The sequence below is a fragment of the Dinoponera quadriceps genome, unplaced genomic scaffold (assembly GCF_001313825.1).
Source record: "Dinoponera quadriceps isolate SergipeBrazil2010 unplaced genomic scaffold, ASM131382v1 scaffold1872, whole genome shotgun sequence".
NCBI classification, from domain to species: Eukaryota; Metazoa; Arthropoda; class Insecta; order Hymenoptera; family Formicidae; genus Dinoponera; species Dinoponera quadriceps.
The window spans coordinates 1999175-2014564 of record NW_014555944.1 but is presented as its reverse complement, the minus strand read 5'-3'; the positions used below and the strand labels follow the sequence as shown (position 1 = coordinate 2014564).

The 15390-nt window shown below is 37.1% G+C and overlaps 2 protein-coding genes across 3 annotated transcripts in view; both read right to left on the bottom strand.

The window, feature by feature from the left end:
- The window catches only part of LOC106745941 (protein FAM13B), a 31875-nt gene extending 30372 nt beyond the window's left edge, over positions 1-1503 (bottom strand). The window contains exon 1 of the mRNA XM_014621994.1: positions 647-1503. The gene's annotated coding sequence lies outside the window, so the exon portion shown is untranslated. The remainder of the gene's footprint in view (positions 1-646) is intronic.
- A 556-nt stretch (positions 1504-2059) lies between these two features.
- LOC106745940 (protein argonaute-2-like) lies at positions 2060-12925 on the bottom strand. Of its 2 annotated transcripts, XM_014621985.1 has the most exons (18): positions 12721-12925; positions 9964-10136; positions 9559-9738; positions 9210-9450; positions 8937-9140; positions 8352-8800; positions 7782-7982; positions 7391-7517; positions 6368-6726; positions 6174-6293; positions 5817-6096; positions 5351-5500; positions 5093-5252; positions 4917-5010; positions 4391-4554; positions 3924-4200; positions 3509-3693; positions 2060-3281 (listed from the first exon to the last, which is right to left on the bottom strand). In XM_014621985.1, the coding sequence occupies exons 1-18, from the start codon at positions 12731-12733 to the stop codon at positions 3197-3199; spliced, it is 3462 nt and encodes a 1153-aa protein (XP_014477471.1). In that variant the 5' UTR covers positions 12734-12925; the 3' UTR covers positions 2060-3196. The 2 variants fall into 2 exon arrangements, with proteins under 2 accessions (XP_014477471.1, XP_014477470.1); XM_014621984.1 differs by having other exon boundaries at positions 8937-9450.
- Positions 12926-15390: the final 2465 nt, after the last annotated feature.

Genomic DNA, 15390 nt, shown 5'->3' with positions numbered 1-15390 from the left:
GAATTCCCCCGATGATATAAATAGGTTAACGCTAACGGCCGCGTCACGTCACGTACGCGTGACTTCATTCTACCAGCGGTGTCTTCAAATGAAACTCGTCGATATAACAGTCCACAATTATAATATTACGCAAAAGTAGTTTCACGGATTTTCACGCGCAAGGAGGACGCTTGCCTGTAATTTGAAAGGCTCGGGAAAAACCAGGTTTCCAAATTTCTGCGAATTTCTTTCAGTTTCTTCCCACGAATGATTAAGAAAAAAAAAAATGAAAGACAGATTTTCTCGGTTTCTTCCCGAGCGAGAATTAAAAGGAGCGTTTATTTTTTCAACTATACACCCGCCTCTTTAAATTCGGCTCAGCGCCGAAATTGCACTCTGAAAATATCCCGACGGCGGGCGAGGAAAGAATTTCGCACGTATAATAAGGGCGGCCGGCGCGGAATATTAATAATACGCGAGCGAGAGAGTACTCGTAAGTTTCTCGGGCAGATCACGCAGATGCTCGGCCGTCGTCGCGAGTGTAAGCGGACGGCATCGATCTACATCGGCTGCATCCCGTGCAACTCGCGTACGGGATTTCGCTCGTTCGCTCTTTCCAATAAGGACAACGCCAGGAGACGCGAAAACGATATTCATTCGTACTCACAGTGTCACCGGTCAACGGCCGTACGGACGGACAGGCAGCACACGCAGGAGCAGCGTCGTTGATCCGTGGAGCAGCAACACACTCGACACACACGCGTCCTCTGCTGATGCTTCGCTCGTTCTCTTTCTTTCTCTTTCCCTCTCGCCTTGCCCTTCCTCAGCAGCGGCGGCTGGGATCGGCGAGGTCGCGCACCGTCAGCTCCATCATCCGCGGCGGCACATCGCCATCGGTATCGGGTGCTGCTGATCGATAATCGGACGAGGAGTGTACGCAGCCGAGGAGGACGACGGACGGCGACAGCTGCGACGAGGAGCGCCGAAAGTACTTTTCACGCGATCACCGCCGAGTGTATCCGACTCGAGTGCACAAGGCTCCGATCTCCGGAGAATCTCCGCGAGAACGGCCGGGATCGAGAATACGCACGTATGTGTGTGTGTGTACGTACGTGCGTGCGTGCGCGTGTCGCACGCAATTCCGCGGCTCCGCCGAATGCCACGAATCAAAAGAGCGTAACATGCAACGCGGGTGCCGGCGCGAGAGCGCGATCCGCCATATTGTTGCATTCGTGTGTTTAAAGGGGATCGACCCGAACCGAGAAAGAGGGAGGGTGGTAGGGGGAGAGAGAGAGAGAGAGAGGAAAAAGGACGGCCGATGATGTTCCTTTATCGACACTGCGCCAGCCGGAATTCGACCGCGTCGTTTTCGAGACTGCTTCGCTGCTCTCTCTCTCTCTCTCTCCTTTTGTTCGGTTCTCTCTGTCGAGAATATGCTTATCCTGCTCATTCCGATAATCTCGCCCCGCTCGACACTTTTTCCGCTCATATCCTCGACACGGCTGAGAAACCTGCTTATTGCTGACGAAAAATATCAACTAACAGTAGACATGTTATGCTTTTACTATATATATATATATATATATAAAATATTTATAGAGTAAAAAGTATGCGATGTTATTGTATAAATGTTTCTCCATTTCCCATTCCTCATTCTAATTAGTGGATATTGAAACCTTTACCATGTTCCCTGTGATCTTTCAAATTATACGATCATATATTTTTATTTAATTTATATATTCGTTTTTACATCGATTATAATTTTTCATGACTTATTATACTTCATTGTAGCTATATTAAAGTATAACATCAGAAATTAGACATTTTTTCTTGCACTATATGTTGAAATAAATTCGTCTTTTTCGCTCCTGCGTCTATTATATAATCGACTGCAAATGGTGATATGTTTATTTCGAAATATAACGCAAGAAAAAAATCAATAATTCTTTACTTTTCACATTATAATTCGATAAGATTACAATCGAAAGATCGGGAGCTTTTAAGAAGGACGAGTTCGACCTTGAAGTTCGACAAGTAAGCGGAAGAAACAAGGGGAGAAGATGGGAACAGCTCCAGGAAATCATGTCGAAAGTATAATTCCAAGCAATGACATACAAGATAAACATTGGTCTGTCAATAGTACGAAGTAAGGCTATTAATCTTTGTTTAACCTTGAAGCTTCGAAGTTTGGAAAGAAATTCGAATTTTCGAATTTTGGTAAGGCGAAGCTTCGAACGTTCGTTTTCGAAGTCCATGATCTTCAAGGTTTCGAAGCTTCGAAGAGTATAATCCCGGGAATGCTGTGGACTAACGCCCGTATATATTTTACTCAGGGAATATTGAGAAATAATGCAAATGAACTTTAGTAAATAAATGTATATACCAGACATAGTTTGAAATCTTATATAACTCCGACTGTGACTTCGAAATTTTCAAAATTCAAATAAGGAACACACCGAAGCTTCGAAATTCGAATGGTAAAGCATCCGAAAGGAAACACTAGTTCCTGATATAACAATGAGGGACGATTCAAACGTTAATATTACTTATGAAATATGCACAGCAATTGTCGCCCAAATATCGAAGTTACATAATAATATAATGAAAACCCAAAAATGAAAACTCATATTAATTTTTACTCATAATAATCTTCGGAGATACAAAGTACATACAATGTGAGCTTTAAATATATAAAATTATCATGAGAAATAAAAATTATCAGCTCTATGTAAAATATACCTGTTTATTAGGATTATTATTTATACCTTCATAAAGTATCTTATAACGAGCAAGTTATACTTAGGACTTGTAAATGCTCAAAGTCACTGCCCCGTTCACCGTCTTAATAATTCTAATACACACGCACACACACACATATGTATGTATGTATGTATGTATGTATGTATGTATGTATGTATGTATGTATGTATGTACTTTATGCTGTAAATATATATGAAATTGTATATGCCATGGAATTATAGAATTGAATATAAGCACATGTATGCATGTGGCCGCTATATATTTTAAAAGTAATACAACAAAAAAAGAAAATCATATATTTTAACCAAAAAAAGAAAAGCTATATACTTTAAAAGTAATACAAAAAAAAAGAAAATCATATATATTTTAATCTATGAAAAAACATATACTTTCTAAACTTTTTCGTATTTTTAATATTACGACAACTTCAAGTTAGTGCGATGTAATGCAATTATATTTAAATAAACGACATCGGACAGATAAGCTTTGGTTCCAGCTTGCACTTATTTTTATCCTGGAAGTCCGAGTCCGTATAACTATCTCTGCGAACAGGAAGAAAACGCACACATCGTTACGATCGATACCGTAATTAACCCTTTCTAACCTGAATCTATTTTTGCAAGTAAAAAAAAATTTCTTTCAATTTATTTTGTCTTTGGGCACGGCAAAAGTTACAGTGAGGGAACTTAAAAGTTAGTAATTACAATTGGAATCAGCCGGGCAGAAAGGGTCAATCATTACCCGAATTAATGCATTATCGATCACTCACCCTTGTATCCACATTCTCCCACGATACGCAGCTAAATGAGCATAATATGTTGGAGCGGGATAGCTCACTGATCTTGTGCAACGTGCATACATATGACAGAGATGATACGTCAATTCTTCGAGTTGATCTTCACTAAAATTACTTTCGTTGCAGATGCATCTGTACTTCGTAGGCCTTGCTGTGCCCTGTTTTCATATTAGGGCAATAAATAAGAACTCAAATATATTTACAAAATTGGAGAAATAAAAAGATGTATAATTTATATAAAACCGATAATCTATATACTCTATCCTTCTTATTGCAAATTATTAATTTTTATCGTACAAGAATATTCAGCCTTTTTTTTTTTATTATAATGCCACCACATTTATGAGACGCTAATGCTTAAGCGTAAGTTAAATTTAGATAAATTTACCTGAATACTCGCATGTGACACAAGATAAAAATCGATGTGATTTGGATGGGTAATTTCCGTATCGACTATCGTGCCGGCCTTCACATTGTAGTTCTTGTCATCTGAATCTTCTTTGCGCGTAGGGAAAAGGCGTATGTGATGTCTTTTCTGAACAATTACGAATGTAAGCTCAGGCTTAAATTCGGGTTTCACGCGTGCGTATTCCCTACATGCTTCTTTGATGCATCTTATCTCTTTATCCAAAACCATTGCGATTTGGCCCTCGCTAACCCCATCTCTAAATTCAAATGCAAATGTGTAAACAGCGAGGAAAAGTGAAGCTGATGCTTATAATCTTAAAAATGTGCATCAATATGTAGACGCAAGTTGAACTTTTTTTTCATGTAAAAGTTTCTTTATATATTTGAGAAAAAAAGAAAAATTTCCTTTCGAGCGGTTTGATATTGAACAGCATCATTGATACGCACCGATAAAAGATAATTTTTTTTGGTATTTTTCTCATTTCTTTAACGTAAAACACAATATGCTTCAACATTATTTCTTTCAAATCTGCTATCTCTTCCTGCTTCGCTTGTTGCAGTCTAATCGTGACGTTATATTTGAATGTAGTCTCATCGTGACTTGCCGCGACCTAAATTATGATTATATCCATTAGAACGTGTAATTTATGTGTGTGTTTTGTGTGTGTGTGTGTGTGTGTGTGTGCGCGCGCGTGTGTGTGTATGTACTGCTCAAAATAATTGTAGAGTTACCTCTTCAAACGTTCGTGTTCTACGTAATAGAAATGCTACTTTAAAAAAACCTCTAATAATTAATTATAATCTACATTATTCTAAATATATTATCCAGTACTTGAATATTTAGGTGGAAATGCCATTTTTACGTTAATAATCGTATAAATCGTGGTTCAATCTGGCAGAATCATTTAAAGTGTTAGTTTCTGATTTGTTTCGAGCAGTATATAAAAAAAATGTGCTATTTAATTGTAGTCACCGCAGCTACGGAAGGTATATTTTTCGCATCGGGAGATGGATGGCTAACATCAGCACCGATGAGCATATAATGTGTATTGCGCAGACACTCTGGCCTAAAGAAAGATCAAACGTGCTTAGACGAAATTATAAAAAAATTCTGCGATATATTAAAGTACACAAGTGTTATCTACTTACATTCCCATTGGAGCAAACGTATGATTAATGCCATTTAATTTTGAGTTTATTTTTAAGAGAATATTCTGTATTGTCGACAAATTGGGTCGTATTATATTCTTCACTTTTATACATTGAGTCAGTACACCTACTCTCAATTCGCTGATCTGTTTCACTTTGCCTGTGCGTATATTTCAAACATATATTTCAAAGGTACTTAGAGAATAGCAAGTAAATGCAAAAAAAAATATACTCATTCTCTGGGTACGCTATACTCACCATACACTGAATCCGTATGATTTGGTAAGATAACAATTATTAATTTCATGTCTTTCTCCCGCGTAAAAAGTTGTTCAATTTCACGTGGTTGTCCTCTTATTTTCAGATATGGAAGTTTCGGTTTTCCAATTACCATACCAAACTTAGACGCTAAAGAGACACAGAAAACCGATATAACATAACGTAATATAAATGCAAGGTAATATAACTTAATATCTTTTAATATATAACGTATAAAAAAATATTTATACATATATTTTTTTTATATCACACACACACGCGCACGCATGTAATTTTAATTAAAATCACGATTTGTTGGACCTTTGGCCTTTGCGATTTTTAATCTAATACTATGATAAAATTTACTTTTGAACAAATCAACACGATTAAAAAGAGCGTTTCAATTTATCATAAAAACAACCCGAAGTAAACCAATTTAACAACTTAAAGTTTCCATATACTTAACCTTGATCTGTTAACTCCTTCACAAAGTCGGGTAATTTATTATCCACAGGTTGCGGACAGATATTGACAATAGTCCATGTAGCGTCATCCAATCTCGCAGGTGTACTAAATTTTGTAGCACGCCAAGTTCCTCGAATTGGTTTCATCGGCTGCATTCGACTGTCGTACTGAAGTGTCGGAGGAGGTAAGATTCTAGCTTCGACCTCTTTCATTGTGGGGTTAACACGTACAGGGAACTCACATTGTGTAACAGGGCTACGATTCACATTAATCCCATTGAACTGCAAATGTGAACATTATTAATAACGACGTAAAACGACTTTAATCGGAAAAAAATAATGCGAAATATGTGCTTTACCGCTGTCATAATTTTTTCTTTACGTATTTCAGTACCAGTAGCTGCGAATCTAATCATTTTAGTACATTGCTCCTCCTCCAGCTTCCTGTTGATCGGCTGACCTGGTACAACCTGACATAACTGTGAACGTTCAAGGGGAATTTTTAATCAGTGTTATTCGATTAGTTTCAGCCAATATAAGATGGTTTACGTACTTCTAAAGGCAAATAAGTCTTTCCATCTCTCTTGCCTACCCAAAGGCAGGGCAATGTTGGCCAGTTAATCCTGTAATTTTTCAAACTAGCGAAATATTCCTGTGTCGAACACATCTTCCCCTTCACGTCAAACTTATGATTAATAGAGTTTGGACCTAATCCATTCACGCGAAACGTTCGTTTGGTGCTCGGTTGACCGGGTAATGCGTAATTCACTTTTAAACCGTTCAAAAATTTGCAAATATCGCGTTCATAGTACATCACCGTTTTTTCGTCTAGCTCCGATTCTTCTCTCAGTCCACACAATTGGCAAAGTAGCTTAAGAATGGTCTGATTCGTCGCAAAAGCTTTATGAATGACTAAAAAAAGAATATATAAAAAGTATTACATATGATGATATAGAGCAAGTACTACACATGATGATATAAATAGAACAAGAAACACGTTACTTCTCACATACTACACGCGCGCATGTACAAAGTGTGTGAATTAAAACGAAACAACACTCGTGCGCAGGTAGAATATATCAACCTAAATTTGAACAAATAGGTTCTACATCAATTTGCGACAGGAGCTCAATAGTTATTAAAATACTAGTTAATCATAATAGTTAATTTGATCCTAATTAATGAAGATGTTGAGACTATACGCCTAATATCATGTCTAGTATCATGCATTGTCTGTCGTTGCCTGGAGATTGTCAATAGATTCGATTTTGGGTAAAACCTTGACCTACAAAGCTTATCTTACCGCTTACTGCATAGTCACCCACTAATATTGTTCAATTAATTTCTTAATAACTATTACGAAATTTGTAAGATAATACAGGACTTTTCTGTTCGATTTGATACGACTTACTTGCATACGAGCGTCATATCATTAAAATTATCACATTCTCTACAGGCACGCACGCACGCACGCATTTAAAATTCTTAAGAACGATTCCTTTAAACTTCCCCGCTCTCCCACCCCCATAACTACATTTGAAAATAAAATAATGTAACTATTAACATAATACTTTACCGTCCACATTTAAATAAGGTTTCCAGCCAATTATGGCGGATGTAAATCCGCCAACATGGAGATCTAATCCTTTTCCTAATGCTTCCAGTCGTTTGTTTTCTACTGGTGGGAAAAGTGATTTCCCAACCTGTAGCATATTATCTATGTATAACAGAACACATGCACGCATGCATGCACGTGCGTGCATGCATGCACACACATATGCATGTATATATTTTTATATCGTATATTACTTATATTTAAATAATAACATATTTATTCGTATTTCTCACAGTAAGCAAGTCGAAAAGCAAATTGTTAAGTAAATTAATTTCTCTTAAGAGATACGAAAATTGTTATAAATTTTCAATAAAATAATTCATGTAAGATAAGAATAAATTGTGTAACTTACGCTTATGAGTCTTGACGCTGGTGCATGGCGCAAGATAACATCCAAAACTTGTATAGAAGTTTGATTTATGATCGCTTCATCAAGGCCAGGCTTTATATATTTTAGCCAGGAAAGATCGATTTTACCTGCTTTGTTTATGGCGACTTCATATGACCTATTTTCGTCTCGGTCTTTGTCAAAAATTTCAACTTCACTAAAGAACTACACCAAATAATGAAAAATTTACAAGTGATTAAAAATAGGATAATACGTATAAAAAAATTAACGTTATAATTTATAATTTTATACAGTTACGATAATAATTTTACACAATTACAAAATTATAATTAATTTGATCTATCTTGTCTTATGCATCTCTATCTCATAAATTATAATTATATATTACGTATAATATATAATCATCATGAATCATATCTAACATATATACTCGACTTTAACATTGTAATATCGCTTTATTGAATTTAACGATAAGAGCCAATGTTTAAAATAAAAAATACTTATCCCGATTATCTTCCTTGACAACGAATTGTATATAGAAAACAGGGGATATATATATAATTTATTACTTACTGAATCTCCGAAAGGTAAATCTCTTGCAGCAAAGGCATTTGCCATTCCATCATATGCTGGATATCTTTCAGGAAAGTGAAGGCTTCTACAGCGTTCAAAAATCTCTCGAAGTAAAGTTTTATTTTTGATGTCACGTTTCTTAGGTTCACTTCCCTCCTTCCCTCGAGGGAGTTTATCAATGGCAACAACTTTGACGTCATAATGCACCGCTTCGTCAACAAAATTTTTGTGAAATACGATTTCAAACATATTTGTCCAAACACGAATTCGTTGCCCTACAGTTCCAGCTTTCTTAGGGTCTTTTCTCCTCGGTATATTGAGATCCTTTTCACTCTTAAATTTATACTTTGGCACAGAAACTTTTGACAATTGTCCAGATGATGTAGAGGAAGGCGATGTAGCTTTACGTGTTACCGATGCATCGCCTCTCTCAAATTGTTGCTGAGCACCTGCAACAATACGAAAGTACAATATAAAAATACTCACATATATAACAAATGTATGTATAAATATGATTAAAAAATGCAAACAACACAGCTTAGAATTATTAACTTTTTGCCAATTACACGTGGAAGATGAATTTACCTGAAACCTGTTGGCTCGACGTTGACGGACGTGAAGTCGGCGCTTGCTGCGGTACCTGTTGTACAGGTTGTTCTTGGCGTCTTGCTACTTGTTGTGGTGCCTGTAGTATATGTTGCTGCGGTACCTGTTGTACAGGTTGTTGCGGTGCCTGTGGTACATATTGCTGCGGTACCTGTTGTACAAGTTGTTGTGAGCGCCATGCTCCTTGTTGCGGTGTCTGTGGTACAGGTTGCTGCGGTATCTGTTGTACAAGTTGTTGTGGGTGCCATGCTCCTTGTTGCGATGTCTGTGGTACTTGTTGTACAGGTTGCTGTGAGCGCCATGCTCCTTGTTGCGGTGTCTGTGGTACTTGTTGTACAGGTTGTTGTGAGCGCCATGCTCCTTGTTGCGGTGTCTGTGGTACTTGTTGTACAGGTTGCTGTGGTACTTGTTGTACAGGTTGCCGTTGCACTTGTTGTACAAGTTGTTGTGGTTGTTGAGCCCATTGTTGTTGAGGTACTTGTGGTGATGAAGACTGTTTCGATATAAGTTGTGATTAAGATACTTGTGATTAAGATACTTGTGACAAAAAACTCTCTTTTGGTGTTAGTTGTGGACCCAACATCTGTAAAGAGATATCTACCCTTGGGAATGGCTGTGGACGTGGAACCCATACTTGTGGTTGAGATGCTTGATGTTGCGGGAAAGGCTGTTGCGCATGCATAAGACTCCCCCCCCATGCTGGTGGTTGAGATGCTTGATGTTGCGGAAAAGGCTGTTGCGGACGCGGACCCCATGCTTGTGGTTGACTTGCTTGCTGTTGCTGTATTGAAAATTGCAGTTAACATAAACCCGAAATAGTTGCTGTTGTAATGAAGGCTGGGCTCGACAGGAAATTCATGATTACCTCAATGATATATAGATATATATCACTGAGATTATATATATATATATAGGGGAAGAGCTCCCCAAAATAAATCCATAGTACCAAACGTTAAAAACAGTTGCTGGTCTATTGTAATGACAAATTCAGTAACTCATTACTTACTACTGGCTGCGGCAAGCATTGCTGCTGCGAGCTTTGTTGCGGTTGCTTTTGTTGCTGCTGCGAGCTTTGTTGCGGTTGTTTTTGTTGTTGCTGCGAAGGAGACTGTTGTTCACTTGTACTTGGAGCTGAGGTAGATGTATCTTCTTCTTGTTGAACACGATGTTTCTTCTTTCCTAAAACATAAATACTGTATATTATAATTTGAAAGTGTGCTCAAACTAATTAGATTTTAATTAGTACTTAAAAATAATACTTAATGTCAGTAATACATCTAAATTAACCCATTTGCATCCGTAAGCGGAATATTCCGCGCATGACAATCGTCTCCTATCACCGGGCGCGGAATATTCCGCGAGCCGCGACTTTTTTTTATCACCGCTCGCGGAATATTCCGCATATGACACAGTTCACGTTTTGTTGTCAATCTGTGAGCATTTGAGCTATTTTCATTGCATTCTTAAATAAACCATGTTAAATAAACTCTACGAACTATTCGGAAGTCATTTACTGTAGAAGTTTACTGTGTACTGTACAACGAGTATACTGTAGAAATTAACGAAAATAATAAAACTGCCGATATGCGCGGTGATACGGGCCAACTGTCAGCTGATGTCTGAACACAGAAACTTAACCCCTTGGCCTACACGATATCTGCCAATTGCGCGAGCTATAGTAAACAAGAAAATCGGTCGCGCGCTGTGCCATTCAACTGTTCAGCCGTGTACCCGAACTGGCGCAAAATGTATGCCTTTCATGACATATATATTTCAGTGCAACGAAAGGAATTGTGAAATAATAAACAATGTTTAGGTACAAATAGTAATTTTAAGACGTCTAGGGTGCAATCATAATCAATTGATCAGTTGACAAAAATAATTTATTATTTCAAAGTAGATAATGAATCAATAGCAATTTGTAAATGAATACTTGGTTAATTGAATGAAAATTAGTAGTCTTCAACTGTATGGTATCTTTCGAAACACTTAGGTAACGCAACACTTAGGTAACACATGTAACGCAACGCGACAGTTCTTACATTCCCATGTAGTTTCACACCTTTTCTTATGTTTCGTACGTACTTTGCAAANATCAATAGCAATTTGTAAATGAATACTTAGTTAATTGAATGAAAATTAGTAGTCTTCAACTGTATGGTATCTTTCGAAACACTGAGGTACATGTAACGCAACGCGACAGTTCTTACATTCCCATGTAGTTTCACACCTTTTCTTATGTTTCGTACATACTTTGCAAGCTCTTGTTGGATTTTTCAATCAAAGGAAAAGTATTGGATGTGGAATAACTCCATTCGCTTGTTCGAATAATACGCGGCATCTTATGCACCAATTCCTCACCACGAGTCTGACTCGTGGCTTTTGTTTATGGCACAAATTTTTTACCACGAGTCAGACTCGTGGTTATAGGCCAAAGGATTAAGTAGAGTCATGATGCAAATGGGTTAAGAAAATATCATTGCTCTCTACGGATTTATAACTATACAAATTCGACAAAATATACTCTGACTGTAATACATATCATTTATATATTCAATTTTATATCATTTATATATCGTTTATATATTTAATTTATATATCACTTATATATTCCAATATTCTTATTATTTCTCATCGTCAAATTAAACGCTCGTGTTTCATTGCGAGGAAGACCACAAAGAAGAAAACAATTCGACGATGTGGAAGGTCATTTTAACGACACGGTAAATATTTACTTCACTTAGAATCTGTTCAAGATCTAAATTCGCCGCTAGGCGAAAGCAGCTGACTGCCGTTTTAGAAATTAAGACCCAGATCGCATACTGCGCGCCTTGACACTACTCCAGTAAACTAATAGTAATATTTATAGAAAATAAATCACAAATAAAGCTCTGTGATCTTTCCAATCAGGAAAAAATAATACTACTAATTAAACACAACAAATTACATAACACACAAGTATGTAAGAATAGGACTACACGAGTCAGAGGCCAAAAAATATGTAAAAAAAATCAATTGCAATCTTCTTTTGGCATGTAATGAACAATAAAGATAGAAAGCCGCTTAGGCAGCATATGAGCACCCAAAGAAAATGCAGCCTTAGGGTGTGTAAAAAAAAATACTTATTTTTAGAAACTATAACAGAAAAACATTAATAACATAGATAATATGTTAATACAACATAATATGTCCATAACAATGAATTCTTCAGTACACGAGCTGGGAAGAACGCTACACACCTTTTACTGAACAATTCATTTTACAGGATATACATAAATGTACATAAATGTTACAGAATGTACATAAAATAAAATACAAATCTAGCCATAAAATAAGCAATATAAGCGAATTAAACAAGGTCGGAATATTCAGAATTCTACAGATTATAATAGAATTGATCAATAAAGGAGGAAATAAAAAGTCAGTATTTGGAAAGTTTGACGAGCACTATAATAATAAAAAATAATAATTGATCAATGCTCACGATTCAAGGTTAAATGACACATACATCGAGCGATTACATGCAATTATCACAAGCAACACAAATTTCCGTATCCGAATAATATTGTCTAAGATATAGTATCATATAATCATCAATAAATCGGATTTATAGCTGATCCTTTCGAATAATATTTAACATCAATATTACATCATCATTAAAATTATAATAGCTTCAAAATCGATCTTTTACGTCGCAACAAAAATGTCGGCTTTGCGGTAGAAGTCGACAATATGGTTTCTGTAATTGTAACGACGCACATACCTTTCCTCGGCATATTGGCTTGTCCTAAAACGTGCTTGACGTTTTACTTGAAAACTTTAACGCCTCGAAACTACCCACAACAAGATACGTTGAAAATAAAGATTTTCGTGATCACTGGCGTCACAAGATTTCTTTGTCACGATTCTTTGTTACGACAGCTCAATGTACGACGATCGCGTTTGCTAATCAATCTTTTATAGCAAGAATAGTGGGAATACCTGGGAAATCTCTCACCCAATCGCAATTTACGGGACCTTCATCACGGAACGCAGAACTATTTCATTGGCTACATATCAAGTTTGTTCTTTCAAGTTGAGTTCAACATAGTCGAGAATTTAATGGCAAGGTCTTGACTGCTCACTTCCTGATTACTCATGTTCATTCACACTGATCTCTGATTGGTTGATTCCAATGTTCCTAGTGCAATGAACCAATCGGTGAAGTTCGTAGTTGGACATATGGGTGTGGTTGATCAAATGAGTGTCTCCCTCTATTGAAATATTAGGTCTGTTCGTTTTCGGTGCACCGCTGAACAAGTGCAATAAGTTGAAGCGAGACAAGTATATGTTTTCTCACTTCAACTTATTGCACTAGTTCAGCGGTGCAACGAAAACGAACAGACCTATTATGCGGGATTCATACTGCATCCAACATATATTACGTGGTAAACTTAGTTTCTGCGGTCTTTTTGTTTAAAACACTCATTTATTTCGACATCAAAGCAAGAAATACATTAATCGAAGTATTTTCCCTCGCTAGCTATACATTTTTCCCATCTTTCGGGCAATGCGTAGATTCCGCGACGATAGAACGATTGGTCTTTTGATGCAATCCATTCGTCGATCCATTTTCGCACATCCTCGTAATTTCTGAAGTGTGTATCCACCAAGCCGTGCTGCATCGATCGGAACAAGTAATAGTCCGAAGGAGCTAAGTCTGGTGAATACGCTGGGTGCGAAAGAACTTCCCACTCGAGCTGCATCAGTGTTTCTTTGACGGCTTTGGCAACGTGTGGTCGAGCGTTGTCGTGCAAAAGCATGACTTTACGTCGATTGCTGGCTACTGCTGGCCTTTTTTCCAACAATGCTTCATTCAGACGGTTTAATTGTGATTGATATCGATCCCCCGTGATACTTTCGTTTGGTCTCAATAGCTCATAATAAACGACGCCGTGCATATCCCACCAAATGCAAAGCATTGTTTTGTGGCCATGAATATTTCTCTTTGGTATGGATGTTGATGGTTGGCCAGGGTCTACCCACGATTTTCTTCGTTTAGGATTATCGAAGTATATCCATTTTTCATCGCCAATCACTATGCGCCACAAAAAACTCTTCTTTTTCTGCCTGGCGAGCAGAGAAATGGAGATGTTTAAGCGATTCGCAATGGCATTTGCCGTTAATTCGTGTGGTACCCATTTTCCCTCCTTTTGAATTTTTCCCATTGCATGTAAACGTTTGGAAACAGCCATCGGAGTAACATTTAATGCTGTAGACAATTCTTGGAGCGTTTGAGTAGAGTTTTCGTCCAATAATGCCTGCAAATCGGTGTCTTCAAACTTTTTCGGTTGGCCTGAGCGGTCTTTATCATTGACATCAAAATCACCAATCTTAAATCGCTGAAACCATACTTGGCATGTTCTTTCCGATGGAGCATAATTGCCATAAGCTTCGAAAAGCAATTTATGAGCTGCAGCTGCAGTTGTTTTCAAGTCAAAGTAATGAAGCAGTATATGTCGAAAAAACAACTTATCGCGTTCCATATTTAATCAAAAGAAAAAATAGCACTGCTCGCTTAAATGAATCTCTTCGCACTGAATTTTATTGACAAATGTCTAACCTCTAAAATGCAGCAAGTTTCAGATGTCAAGATAAATTACACCTACAACTAACGTCATCTAACTGTAAGCCGCAGGAACTAAGTTTACCACCTAATAACATCGATATCCAATAATGACCGTATCAGACTACGGATTAGATGAAATTGAATTGAAATTTGACTAATCGGAGCAAGTTTGACTAAACCCGAGTTTAGTGAATTTCGTTCTGCTTTGTCAAATTTTAATCCAATTTCAATTCCAATCCGTAGTGACACGGGCTTTAGGTCCCGATTTACAATACAGATGTAGTAATTTTAAGCCATAAAAAATTGACCAATCATAATTGACTTTCTTCTACAATTCGACTGTGATTGGTCAATTTTTTACGGCTTAAAGCATATTACTTCTATTGTAGATCGGGATTAAGGAAATACATTTCCTAGAGACAAAAAGTTACTAGTTAAGAATCGTATATTTCATAGGGAAGCTAACTCAAACAGACCTATTAGCAGAAGTACCCATCCTCTTAATTTTTAGCCTACCTGCTTTCACCGGTAATAGCTAGGGAGAGAGCTATCGTCATGGTGATTGGATAAGAATAGTGGAAAATAATTGAGAATAGTGAGAAATTACTAGAACTGTTTAAACTTAGTACCGGTCTACAATAAGTGCTTTAAGTCTGAAAAAATTAACCAATCACAGTCGAATATGAAAAGAATAATCGACTGTGATTGGTCAATTTCTTAAGACTTAAACACCTATTGCAGACTAGGACTTACTTAGAATTGTATCTTAAAAAGACTACTCTTCCCCTAAATTTAGTCTGAATTCTCGCATGTTTCTTGCTTAAT